The 13555-nt window shown below is 43.0% G+C and overlaps 1 protein-coding gene across 4 annotated transcripts; it reads left to right on the top strand.

Moving 5' to 3' along the window:
• Positions 1 to 340: 340 nt before the first annotated feature.
• On the top strand, positions 341 to 7733 carry LOC118456022 (uncharacterized). 4 transcript variants are annotated; one of them, XM_087837799.1, is made up of 7 exons: positions 341 to 420; positions 1735 to 1803; positions 1916 to 1964; positions 4943 to 5974; positions 6130 to 6285; positions 6910 to 7002; positions 7271 to 7733. In XM_087837799.1, the coding sequence occupies exons 4-7, from the start codon at positions 4952 to 4954 to the stop codon at positions 7580 to 7582; spliced, it is 1584 nt and encodes a 527-aa protein (XP_087693925.1). In that variant the 5' UTR covers positions 341 to 420; positions 1735 to 1803; positions 1916 to 1964; positions 4943 to 4951; the 3' UTR covers positions 7583 to 7733. The 4 variants fall into 4 exon arrangements, with proteins under 4 accessions (XP_087693925.1, XP_087693920.1, XP_087693928.1 ...); XM_087837794.1 differs by lacking the exon at positions 1916 to 1964; XM_087837802.1 differs by lacking the exons at positions 341 to 420; positions 1735 to 1803 and having other exon boundaries at positions 1834 to 1964.
• The last annotated feature ends 5822 nt before the right edge of the window (positions 7734 to 13555 follow it).

Here is a 13555-nt window from a genome sequence, read left to right as displayed (position 1 = left end):
GTAGAGTCAGAGATGTAGCTCTTGGTCTTGTCGCAGTTTTTCTGAGCATTGCACAGTAATGGTGTTTTACATTTGAAGCATTTAAAAAAGGCTATTTGGATGAAAGAATTGTTCATTCAACACTCAAAAAAATCAACTAGGGCATGTGTTTGATTAACAAAGTAGTAATATGTTTACATTACATGAAGAAATCATTTTTATGCTCATTAAATGATTCATTCTTTTTTGTTGAATATGAATCAAAGAAAACTTTGATGAGTTAAATTCGTTCATGGCAATCCAATGAGAATGAGGTCCATCAAACCAACGGCTCTGATAGCGTCATGTATTGCGCATGCGCCACGCCCACCGGATGCGGAAAGGTCCGTTGAGACGTTAACGAGCACGTGGAGTTACTTCTTTGGCATACCTGATAGTGAGGTAAGTAATTCACATATTTCTTGATATATTTATTTAGGTTAGTGGCGTGAGAGATAAATACTAGTAGTTAAATTTTTTTTACCTGTGTAGTGTGGTGACTTAGAGGAGCTTTATATGTAGCAGGGAGTGTAGCAAACATTTTTCAAATGTAAGTCGGTGAATTTGATTTTTTTTTTTTTTTTACTTAACCGGAGTCGCTAATTGTTGCAACAGAGCAATAACTGATGAGGCTATTTTGGTAAGTTCGGTTTTTTTGTTTCTGTCGACTTTGAATGAGGTGTGTTTCATGGTTATCTGCGTGGTTAGGACTGTTTTTTTTCTCTGGAGTTAGCTAACTTTGAAGAGCGGGAAAGCCGCGTAGAGCCGTAATGTCTTCGCGTATAGCTCCGTGAATGACGGGTTACTTTCCGCTTAACCGGAGTTCGTGATTGTTGGTAGCAGTGGTAAGACTGACTGACATGGTTTTGGTGATTTTATGAGTGTTTTATGATGCTCTATCTAAAATTCCTGTTTTTGTCAGTGGAGTTTAGTGGCGGGCAACCGCATTAACTGGATTGATGAAAGATTTAATTCAACTAAACCAGCGTTTAGGGGAGTTAATAACAAGGAGTAAAATAAAATCTGTCACAATAATTGCATGTGCATTTTCTTTTTTTGTAATATATTCACTTAGTTTTTGAATTCAGAATGATTTACGTGGATAATTGTTCGGGTTATAGTTTCTCTGGTGCTCTGCATTAAGGCTGACTGAACGGGATAGACACCCCTAGCTGATCGTGTGCACATTCGCACCTCGAAGCGCGTCCAGCGCGAACTGGTCGCGCTTTAAAATATGCAATTTTCACGCGCATGAAGCAGAGATCTGGGAGGAAGTAGTGCCAGATGGTATGTTATTAAAATGGCAGCTGTCGATCTAGCGTTTGAAGAAAGAGTCTCCCTTCTCTATTTGCTGTGGAGAGCAGAGCAGTGCGTAAAGGACGTCCTCACCGCACCTGGGTCCATCAGGTCCTCCACAGGACCGCAGATTTTACCAGCGTGAGCGGTAGACATGATAAGCGCGAATGCACAAAATGCACCACACAAACTGCAGCGCGTATTTTACTTTGCGCTTCAAAAGCTTCAGTCGTGTGAATCAGGCAGAAAAGTGTTTTCGCAACGCAAATCTGCTTCCGAAGTTTAGCTGGACCTCCATTGACTTTACATGTAAACCTGAAGCTCTGGTCGCGTCTATCTCGTACACACCGTAACAGTCTGTAGATATTAACCCAAATTTGTCAGAGTAATAACTTTATTTTAATTAATTTCTCTCCCCAGAAATACATCACAAAATAGAGCCACATTCCCATGCTCTGAGATTCTTATGCACCTCCTCAACAATACATGGTAAGTTCATGTTTGCCATATTATTATTATTCTGTTTTTGTTTGGTTTTTTTGGATCATGCAGAAGTTTAATCTCCTTGACATTTTCTAATGCATATTTCATTTTTTATCAGTGACGTGTATGTGGCAGTGCAAACATTGTGTTACCAGAGAGAGCAGTAGGTACAAATTACTTCAACATTATAAACTACATCATCATTACGGAATAGGTCAACATTATCTGTGCATATATGTTAATTGTCCGTGCACATTTAAGACTTGGAGTGGACTGAACACTCATGTCTATAAAGCTCATTCATCTCAGTTTACACAGACAGCTTCAAGTTCAGTAACTTTTAAATGTGAGTTATGTGACTGCAGTGACATCTTCTCTGAGAGAGATTTTTTTGTCCATATTGGAACACATCTGCGAAGTAACGAGACAGTTAGTTGTGTGTTTCTTGGTTGCCCTTTCAAGACAAATATTTACAATACATTTTATACACACAAAAAGAGGAAGCATCATCCACACACACTTAAAGATTTTAAAGGCAGTGTAGTTACATGTGTGGACCCAGTTCAAGTGATAGAGTCCTCTGATAACGTAAGGGCTACCTGTTCTGCAGATGTATCCTATGGTGAATTTGAAAGTGAGTCAGTGACAGAATGTGATAATAGTGCTGTTGAAAATCAGCCAGAACTAATTGAACGGAAATTAGCAGTAATATTGTTGAAATTGGAACACATATTTCATGTTCCAGCAAAAGGATTAGATGAGTTCTTAGAGGAGTTAGTTTTTCTGTTGAGTTCAGTACCTCTGACAAAGCGTACAATTACAGAAATTTTCAAAAGCCATAACCTCCATATTAGTCAGGCTGTTATTGAAGAGCTTGCAAATTCTGTATGTGTTTCTAACCCTGTGGCTAAAATTTTGGGAAAGTGTGGCCCTCTTGCCACTCCTTATAAAAGAAAACTATACTACATACAAAATTTTAGGGTTGTAGAGCCTGTTGAGTATTTTTTATCGATAGACCAAAGGAAGTCATTTCAGTACATCCCTTTATTACAGTTATTGCAGGAAATATTGAGTCACAATAAATTGCTGGATAGAGTGATTGAAGAACAAATAGCTCAAGAAAATAGAGAGAATCTGAATGGTGATCAGAGGGTTTACAGATCTTTTCGAGATGGTGAGCATTATAAAAGAAATAGCTTTCTAGATGTTGAGAAGTTGAGAATTTCTATTAACCTTTATATTGATGATTTTGAGGTTTGTAATCCTCTTGGGACCTCACGGAAAAAGCACAAGCTTTGTGGTGTATATTGGGTCTTGGGCAATTTACCACCTGGTTCTCATTCAGCCCTTTCATCCATTTATTTGGCAGTACTTTGCAAGAGTGAAGATTTGAGGACATTTGGGTTTGAAAAAGTATTTGATCCACTTTTGAGAGATCTGGTAACTTTGGAGCAACATGGTGTGTTCATCAGTCAGTTGAACGAGTGTATTAAAGGAACTGTGAGCTGCGTCATAGCTGACAACCTAGGAGCCCATGGGCTGGCAGGTTTTGTGGAAAGTTTTTCTGCTGAATACATATGCAGATTCTGTACAGCTAAAAAATCTGAAATAAAGTCAGTGACTGCTGGTTATTTTGAGCGTAGAACACCGGAACTTCATGAATTCCATTTGAAGCGTGCACAAGAAACCGCAAGTGCTTGTTGTGGAGTTAAACGAGATTGTATTTTGAGTAAGAATCTGAGCCATTTTCATGTCACTGCAGGCTACCCTCCAGATGTAGCACATGATCTGCTAGAGGGCATAATACCAGTGGAGCTTGCGCATTGTTTTTCTTTTTTAATCTCTAAAAAGTATTTCACCTTAGACAAACTTAACAACTTGATCCAAAATTTTGAGTATAAATGGGCAGATAAAACCAACCGGCCTCATGCAATTCCCCAGACTTTCTCATTAAAAAAAAATATTGGTGGAAATGCACATGAAAATTGGTCTCTACTTCGTTTGTTGCCTCTAATTATTGGTCCACTTGTTCCAGAGGATGAACCTGCATGGCATATTGTTTTGGATCTGAAGGACATTGTGGAGCTTGTTGTAGCCCCTGTCCAGTCTGATGAGTCGATTTCATACCTTGAGTGTAAAATCAGTGAACATCGCCAGAGATACCAAGAACTTTTTCCAAACAACAGTCTTCTCCCTAAACATCATTATTTGGAGCACTATCCTGCTCTGATTCGGCATTTTGGGCCTCTTGTCCACAAATGGACAATGAGATTTGAGGCGAAACATAGTTTTTTTTAAACAAATTGCTCGCCATACAAACTGTTTTAAGAACATACCTGTTACACTTGCCAAAAAACATCAGCTCATGATTGCCTCTGACTTGCACTCTTCTGACCATAAGACACCTTTAATGGTAAATGTTGGCTCATCAGTACCAATTGATGTTCTGAAAAGTGATATCGCAGTAGCTATAAAGCAAAGATTACCAGATGAAACTGATGTCCATATTACAAAAAGCGTGTCATACAATGGCATGAACTACAGCACAGGAATGATAGTTGTTCATGGGCAATTATTTGGTTTGCCAGAGTTTGCAGAAATTCTGCAAATTTTTATTTTGCATGGCAGAATATACTTTTTTGTAAAAAAGTTCTCTGCTTGGTATCGAGAGCACTTCAGAGCTTTTGAACTTGACATGTCACATGTGAGAGAGGTGTCTCTGATTGAGCATGGGGAACTACTCGATGACTACCCGTTAGCTGCCTATTCAGTGGGAGGCCTGCGTCTGGTTACTCTGAAGAGACACACTAACTTGCAGGGTAAACAGGAGTGATGTTTGTAAGTATTTCCCCCTATATCACCTGGCACAGTAAATAATAATTCATACTTTGCAGGCCAATTTCTACTTAATTTATTGAGAGTAGATTTTTTTTAAGCATCTTATGCAAGAATTGTCATTAATTATAAGAATGCAAGACAAATCTGGAAAATGCACTATTTACTTTTCCTTCTCCAGTAAAAAAAATCCTAGAGGCCAAGGTGACATCATCAAATTATCGTTGACTTTAGAATTTGTTACACACACTCGCACAATAGTCAATGAGTACATCTTTATTTATTTTTTAAATATTTGATATTTGTCCAGGTCAACGTGATGGCCCAGCCCATAAGACTGAGGATCATTCTCGGAGAAGATGATGCCAGGAAACTAATTTTACCAGCTGGGATATCAGACTCCGTTGGGGAATTGTGTCAGGAAATAAAGACAAATTTTGGAGTGCAACAGGATTTTCGTCTTCAATATCAAGATCCTGATTTTGGAAATGAGTTCGTAAATCTGACTGCGATCTCTGAAATTAATGATAAAGCAACTTTAAAGGTTGTATACTTGGATAGTGTGCAGTTGCAAAGTTTTACAGAAGATGAAGGAGTGACATGTCAACCAGTGCGGAGTCCAACACATTCCTTTTCAAGCTCTTCAGCAGACACAGACAATACAAGGCCCGTTTCATCGTCAGGTTCATCACCGTCTACAAGACTGTCAGTGTGGCCAAGTGTCTTCACAGTCCCTCGTTTCAGCTATGAGGCTGAACTGCAACTTGAAAAGGCCAATGCTGAGTTCATTGCTGGTGGAACTCATTTGACCCCCTCACCAAAACTGAAATCCCACCTTTTAGAAAGGCTGGCTGAAGAAATAATAAAATTTAAAGTCTATCCAACTGACAATGACCTGAATGAAGTTGCAGAAGCCCTTGTCAAACAGCATCCTTGTCTGAGGGAGCAGGGATCCTTCAATGGCTGTTATGGTTGGAAAATTAGCCTCAAGTATAAAATGGCCAATGTCCGGACCAAACTGAGAGGCCTGGGCTGTGCTGAGGTGTTGGTAAATTCACTAAAGAACAAGGCCCAAGACAAAAGTCAGGCAGCATTGAATGTGAAAAAGCCTAGAAGAGCAGAAGTCAATTACTGTCCGCAGTATCCAAAAGGAGAAACCACTGACAGCCTGGAAAAAGAGAGAATTGCACTGCTTTCAGAGGTTCAGAAGAGAAACAATGACGATATAGTGACAATGAAAATGCAGAAGACTTTTTCGTACAGGAGGCAAGAAGTTATTCAAGGACAGCCCTTCATTGCAGATTTTAAAAGCAGATGGCCAGCTCTGTTCACCGAGAAAGAGGTGCATGTCCTATATGTATAGCTTTATGTCGCAAGAGTGTGTTTATGGTTGACCAGTTATTTCTTTCTTCACTAATATTGTGATAAAACGGCTAATAATTCCTGTTATGTCCTTCCTCTGGTGCATATTGTAAGTGCATTGTTCATGTTTTTCAGATTGACAAGGAATTCCTGCGCATATCGACAGTACCCCTGCTATCTAGATTCTTTTATGAGCTAGACTTGTACACTCCACGCATGATGGAGCTCTTTCAAGGCAAAGGTGGAGTGGCTGGCAGAAAAATCAGACACATCATGGTGGCCATCTCCAAGGTGGGTTAGATCTGTGCTTAAGAACTTTTTATGCCCATAACCTGGCAATTTTATGAGCGAAGATATCTATACATATGGTAGGCAAAAGTCCTAAGAGGTTTTCATATTGTTATACAAATTATATAAGCATCAGTCTTATATTAATAAGTAATTGATAAAATCGTATGGTTAATTTTGATCAAAATGAAAAAAAAAAGTGTTTAGTTGCCTCATTTTGTGTCTGATTTGGTTTAGACAGATGTTTCGAGGTGGTTGTAGCTCAGGTGGTAGAGCAGGTCAGCTACTAACCAGAAGGTTGGCGGTTTGGTCCCAAGCTCCTCCAGTCTGCATGCCAAAAATCCTTGGGCAAGATACTAACCCCATATTGCTCCCCATCCATCGGAGTGTGAATGTGTATGAATGTTAGACAGTAAGCACTAAACAGTTTAGAAAAAGTGCTTGTGTGAATGGGTGAAGGAATTGTTGTATAACGCGCTTTGAGTGCTCCGAGTAGAAAAACGCTATATAAGAACCAGTCCATTTACCATATGTACTTGCCTTTTGGACTCTTCCAAGCTAAGTATTCCTTTTTCAAATGCTGCCTAAAAGCTAAATATTGTCATTATGGATTCCCTTTTTTCTTAGGATGACACAATACATACAAGACGAGCATGCATCCTGAAGTCCTTGTGTGTCTACCTGAACGAAGACCATGAGAAACTTGTGAAGGAATATACGGTCAGTTACATTCACAACATGTTCTGTGTTATGTAATTTGCTGCAGGAGTTATGGGTAATTTCGATATATGAAATGGTAAAATGTGACACCCCGTGTGAATAACAGATATTGCAATTGGTCCTTGTTTTGTTTCATGTCAAATTTCTGAGGTGTGAAACCAGAGACATAGAATTTAGTAAATATATCCGCATATTCCCGCTGATTGCTGAATTCCTTTTTTTTCATATCTAGACTCAAACAAATGTATTATTATATTTTACGTCACAGAACACTGAGGCCAACACTGAAGCCATGGAACAAACTGTGATGGGAGTGTATGTCATACAGCAGGAGGGTGCGGAGCCTGGAGATAACCCAGAGAACATCGGTGTCCTGATTGAAGGCGTGGAGGTTCTCACTGGTTTGAGGAGCATTGCAATTGCTTGTGCTCTGTTATTTGGACTGATATACTGTCTGAACCTAAGCTACCCACCGGAGCTCAAATGCACTTTTGAAGTCTTGCAAAAGATTATCATGAAGCTAGATGGGCAGAGGTTGTCATCCAAGGCACAGTTCCTAAAAAACAAGCTAATGGGGTGAATGAGCTTGAAACAGACTCAGGCAAGGCAGATATTTTTTTCAAGATTTCTCCAATGCAAATATGTGTTTACCTTTTTAAAGTTTAAAATTGTAAGTTATAAAATGTTCATATAAACTATGTGGTTTGCTCAGTGGCTATTAAACAAAGATTGTTGGTTCATAACTTAAAGTCTAGACACTTGAAGTGTAAACACTGGTTTTTGCTAGATGGGCAATTGTTACAAAGGCAAAAGCACACTGGTTTTCACAAATTGTTTGAGTGGAGCAGTTATACTCAAAATTGAATGTTTTCTCCACACGTTAAATAGCATAAAGTCACTATTAATGGATACAGCCTGATTAAATGGAGGACTAATGTATGCAAGCAACATAGTAATGTTGTAATGTTATAGTAATGTTGAATGTTATGTCTGAGCTTTAAATTGTGTTAAAATTCATATTGTTGTTTGCAATGCATATTTTACTACATTTTACGAAATTTGCTTTGGGGATAATATTTTTTGTCTGCAAACTATTCAGCAGACTTTGATTTCATTTTTATTTTATTTTATTGTATTTTTCTTTCAGTCAGCATGTCTTGATCTGGAAGTTCTGTGGTCTTAGTATGAGATGGTTGAAGGGGAGAAAGCTAGGCTGAACTGGGATCCTGCCAACTGTTTTAAGAATGTTCAAGCAAAATAAAAGAGATGGTTTTGCAAGTTATCATTTATGTCCATCCATCTTCCATCTTCATCCGCTTTATCCGGGGCCGGGTCGCGGGGGCAGCAGCCTAAGCAAAGAGGCCCAGACCTCCCTCTCCCCAGCCACCTCCTCCAGCTCATCTGGGGGAACACCAAGGCGTTCCCAGGCCAGCCGAGAGATATAATCTCTCCAGCGTGTCCTGGGTCTGCCCCGGGGCCTCCTCCCGGTGGGACATGCCTGGAACACCTCACCCAGGAGGCGCCCAGGGGGCATCCTTACCAGATGCCCAAACCACCTCAGCTGGCTCCTTTCGATGTGGAGAAGCAGCGGCTCTACTCTGAGCCCCTCCCGGATGGCCGAACTTCTCACCCTATCTCTAAGGGAGATGCCAGCCACCCTTCGGAGGAAGCTCATTTCCGCCGCTTGTATCCGCGATCTCGTCCTTTCGGTCACTACCCACAGCTCGTGGCCATAGGTGAGGGTAGGGACGTAGATCGACCGGTAAATTGAGAGCTTCGCTTTTACACTCAGCTCCCTCTTCACCACGACGGACCGGTGCAGCGTCTGCATTACTGCAGCTGCAGCCCCAATCCGTCTGTCGATCTCCGGCTCCCTTCTCCCATCACTCGCGAACAAGACCCCGAGATACTTGAACTCCTCCACTTGGGGCAGGACCTCATCCCCGACCCGGAGTGGGCACTCCACCCTTTTCCGGCTGAGAACCATGGCCTCAGATTTGGAGGTGCTGATCCTCATTCCCGCTGCTTCACACTCGGCTGCGAACCGCTCCAGTGCGAGCTGGAGGCCCTCACCCGATGAAGCCAACAGAACCACATCATCCGCAAAAATCAGAGATGAGATCCTGAGGCCACCAAAGCGAAAGCCCTCCGCCACTTGGCTGCGCCTAGAAATCCTGTCCATAAAAATTATGAACAGAACCGGTGACAAAGGGCAGCCCTGGCGGAGCCCATCACCCACCGGGAACGAGTCCGACTTATTGCCGGCAATGCGAACCAAGCTCTTGCAACGGTTGTATAGGGATCGAATGGCCCGTAGCAATGGGCCAGACACCCCATACTCCCGCAACACCTCCCACAGGACACCCCGAGGGACACGGTCGAATGCCTTCTCCAAGTCCACAAAACACATGTAGACTGGTTGGGCAAACTCCCATGCACCCTCAAGTATCCTCGAGAGGATGAAGAGCTGGTCCAGTGTTCCGCGACCAGGACGAAAACCGCATTGTTCCTCCTGCATCAGAGGTTCGACTAGCGGACGAACTCTCCTTTCCAGCACCCTGGCATAGACTTTCCCGGGGAGGCTGAGGAGTGTGATCCCCCTGTAGTTGGAACACACCCTCCGGTCCCCCTTCTTAAAGATGGGGACCACCACCCCGGTCTGCCAATCCACGGGTACTGCCCCTGATCTCCACGCAACATTGCAGAGGCGTGTCAGCCAGGACAGCCCTACAACATCCAGAGCCTTCAGGAACTCGGGGCGGACCTCATCAACACCAGGGGCTCTGCCACCAAGGAGTTGTTTAACTGCCTCAGTGACCTCGCCCCCAGAAATTGGCGGGTCATTCCCCTCATCCCCAGACTCTGCTTCCTCCTTGGAAGACGCGTCAGTGGGATTAAGGAGGTCCTCGAAGTATTCCTTCCACCGCCTGACAATTTTCTCAATCGACGTCAGCAGCGCTCCGCCAGCACTATACACAGTGCAGGTAGAGCACCGCTTTCCCCTCCTGAGACGCCTGACGGTTTGCCAGAACCTCTTCGAGGCAGTCCGAAAGTCTTTTTCCATGGCCTCTCCGAACTCCTCCCACACCCGAGTTTTTGCTTCAGCCACTGCCCGAGCCGCATTCCGCTTGGCCTGTCGATACCTGTCGGCTGCCTCCGGAGTCCCACAGGCTAACCAAGCCCGATAGGACTCCTTCTTCAGCCTGGTGGCTCCCTTCACCTCTGGTGTCCACCATTTGGTTCGGGGATTACCACCACGGCAGGCACCAACCACCTTGCGGCCGCAGCTCAATGCAGCAGCTTCGGCAATGGAGGCGCTGAACATGGTCCATTCGGACTCAATGTCCCCCGCCTCCCTCGGAATGCTGTTGAAGCTCTGCCGGAGGTGTGCGTTGAAGATCTCGCGGACTGGGGCCTCTGCTAGTCGTTCCCAGCACACCCTCACTACGTGTTTAGGTGCACCAGGTCTGTCCAGCGTCCTCCCCCGCCACCTGATCCAACTCACCACCAGGTGGTGATCAGTTGACAGCTCAGCCCCTCTCTTTACCCGAGTGTCCAGAACATATGGTCACAGGTCTTGTGATACGATTACTAAATCGATCATCGACCTACGGCCTAGAGCGTCCTGGTGCCACGTGCACTTATGGACACTCTTATGTTCGAACAAGGTGTTCGTTATGGCCAAACTGTGATTAGCACAGAAGTCCAATAACAAAGCACCGCTCGGGTTCAGATCAGGGAGGCCGTTCCTCCCAATCACGCCCCTCCAGGTCTCGCTGTCGTTACCCACGTGAGCATTGAAGTCTCCCAGCAGGACAACAGAGTCTCCAGGTGGAGCACCTTCCAGCACCCCCCCCAGGGACTCTAAGAAGGCTGGGTACTCCGAACTGCCACTCGGCGCATAAGCGCAGATGACAGTCAGGACCCGTTCCCCGACCCTAAGGCGCAGGGAACAAACCCTCTCGTCCACCGGGAAAAACCCCAACGTACCGGCAGCAAGCCGAGGGGATATTAGAATACCCACCCCAGCCCGCCGCCTCTCACCAGGGGCAACTCCAGACTGAGACAGAGTCCAGCCCCTCTCCAGGAGACTGGTTCCAGAGCCCAAGCCGTGCGTAGAGGTGAGCCCGACTATATCTAGCCGGTACCTCTCAACCTCACGCACTAACTCAGGCTCCTTCCCCACCAGAGAGGTGACATTCCATGTCCCTATTGCCAGTCTTGGCAGCCGGGGGTCAGTCCGCCAGGGCCTCCGCTCCTGGCCGCCACCCGGCACACAATGCACCCGACCCCTATGGCGCCTCCTGCGGGTGGTGGGCCTGCGGGAGGATGGGCCCATGTCTCCTCTTCGGGCTGTGCCCGGCCGGGCCCCATGGACTAAGGCCCGGCCACCAGACGCTCGCCCTCGGGCACCCTCCCCGGGCCTGGCTCCAGGGCGGGGCCCCGGTAACCCTATCCCAGGCAGGGTAAACTGTTCCCTCTGTGTTTTTTTCATAGGGGTCTTCTGAATCGCTCTTTGTCTGGTCCCTCACCCAGGACCAATTTGCCATGGGAGACCCTACCAGGGGGCAAAAGCCCCCAGACAACATAGCCCCTGGGATCCCTGGGACACACAAACCCCTCCACCACGATAAGGTTGCGATTCACGGAGGGGTTATCACTTATGTATGTTTCATTAATTTAATTAAAAGTAATGTTTACATAAGCAATACAAAAACTAACTGAAACATGATTGGTGTAAGTACTACAGACATAAATTACATTTGTTCATTCAACAAGATTAACATTGGTGTAACAAACAAATATTTTACTAGTTCATGTAACAAGACTGACTTTTGATGTGCCAAAGTGTTTGAACAATGTAACATGAATTTAAATTAATTTAATTAGACTAACTTGGTACAAACTTGTTAACTGAATAAAAATCAAATTAACTGAATGTTAATGTTTAAATTATGTTACACTTACAAACATATATCGTCTTGAAACAACACAATCAAGATGGATTAATATAACATGATTTGTTTAGATGGAATATAAGTGGCAAGATAAAATTAAGTTCATCCAATGAATTATTTTTTTGAGTGAAGGGTACAAATGACTTTTGGACTAAATGATCTAACATTTTACCCTGATTCCTGCCTGGGGTAATACAAAAGACATACCACACACTTAATTTCCTTATTTCAAAAAAAAAAAAAAATACCCAACTAATTTTCCCACAGCCGAAGCAGCTCAGTAAAGAATATTAAAAACTGTTATGAACCTCTGCAGGAAGCACTAGTCATACAGCCATACAGTTTACATGTCCTGTTCTCAAACAAACTAGATAATCCACAAAAAGTTGTAACTGTCGAAGAGCATTAACCTTTTCTTGTGAAAAACAGAAGTTTTGTGTCAATAATTAGATTATGGCCACCAAAATGGAAAGCCCCTTTGATATCGCAAGACAGGACAGTCAAAAGGTTTAGATACTCTGAATGACAATGGACTCAACAACTGTTCTCACAATTATCTCATTTCTTCTTATCCTATACATTTTTACCATTATTTCTTTATAACTGAATTATGTCCTGCATTAAAGTGAAGAATGAAAGTTTTTAATTGTACTTTGTGAATTAAGGGTCGCATGTATTATGAAAGAGAAATATTTTTCTTTTAATAGACACACCATATAGTACACAGAAAAAAAGTGAAAGAAAATAACTATTTACACAGCACTGCACATAAGAAAACATATGGACTAGTGTGAAAAACATGAAATTAATTGGCATATTACAGGCTCTATGAACTAGGTTGTGATTCACTGGAAAGCCTGTTGCTCCTGATCCTAATGTTCTCCTTTGCAGTGTAAAGAAGGAAAAAACAGTGTTTATCCAACAACCATCTTAGATGTCCATAGATGTCCTAAATCATTTTCAAACATTATGAAATAATGAATGAATGAATAAATGAATAAGCAAAGGTCTTTTTGGTATACACGAGTTTTAAAAAGTATGTTTTGAAGTATCACTTTGAACCAAAGCAACTGAGAAAAAAAGTGTAACACTGTAACACGCAGATACCTTGAAGCCAAAAGCCAAGATTACGCGTCACCCTTTCCTTGAAAGTGAAAGTGTGGAGTGAATGCACCATGCCAGATGTGGACATGGGATCAGAGTTCACCTATCTCTCCCTTCTAATAAGCTTTTTTTTGACTGAAGAATTTGTGCAATCGCTTCAGTGAGGCTAGTAAAGCACAAGGAATCAGAACCCAGGGGCACTAAGTCAAAGTCACCCCTCAGAGAAAAGAGACAGATTGGGTCAGTATCACTGTCAACCTTTAAAAGGCAACAGACAGGAACCGTGGACATCTTACTGAATCTGTCTCATCATTTCAAAATCATTCCTACAGAGATTGTCGTGAACTGATTAATTTAAAAAGAAATAAATTATTGTGAAAATTGAGCAAGAATCATGTCGTTAAAACACCTCCACATATAACAATATCGGAGGTATTTAACAAGGTATTTATGTATGATATGTAATAGGATGGTCTAACAAATGACCAAAG

This window comes from Neolamprologus brichardi, chromosome 1 (assembly GCF_056152115.1).
Source record: "Neolamprologus brichardi isolate AB-2024 chromosome 1, ASM5615211v1, whole genome shotgun sequence".
Lineage (NCBI taxonomy): Eukaryota > Metazoa > Chordata > Actinopteri > Cichliformes > Cichlidae > Neolamprologus > Neolamprologus brichardi.
Note: the sequence above shows the minus strand (reverse complement) of the source record. Positions and strands in the feature narration are given on the sequence as shown.

Bases quoted from the DNA above. Each gene is read 5' to 3' on its own strand.
- LOC118456022 (XM_087837793.1), top strand. The intron at 5,975-6,129 runs GTGCATGTCCTA...CATGTTTTTCAG, and splicing joins CTCTGTTCACCGAGAAAGAG to ATTGACAAGGAATTCCTGCG. The intron at 7,003-7,270 runs GTCAGTTACATT...TTTACGTCACAG, and splicing joins AACTTGTGAAGGAATATACG to AACACTGAGGCCAACACTGA.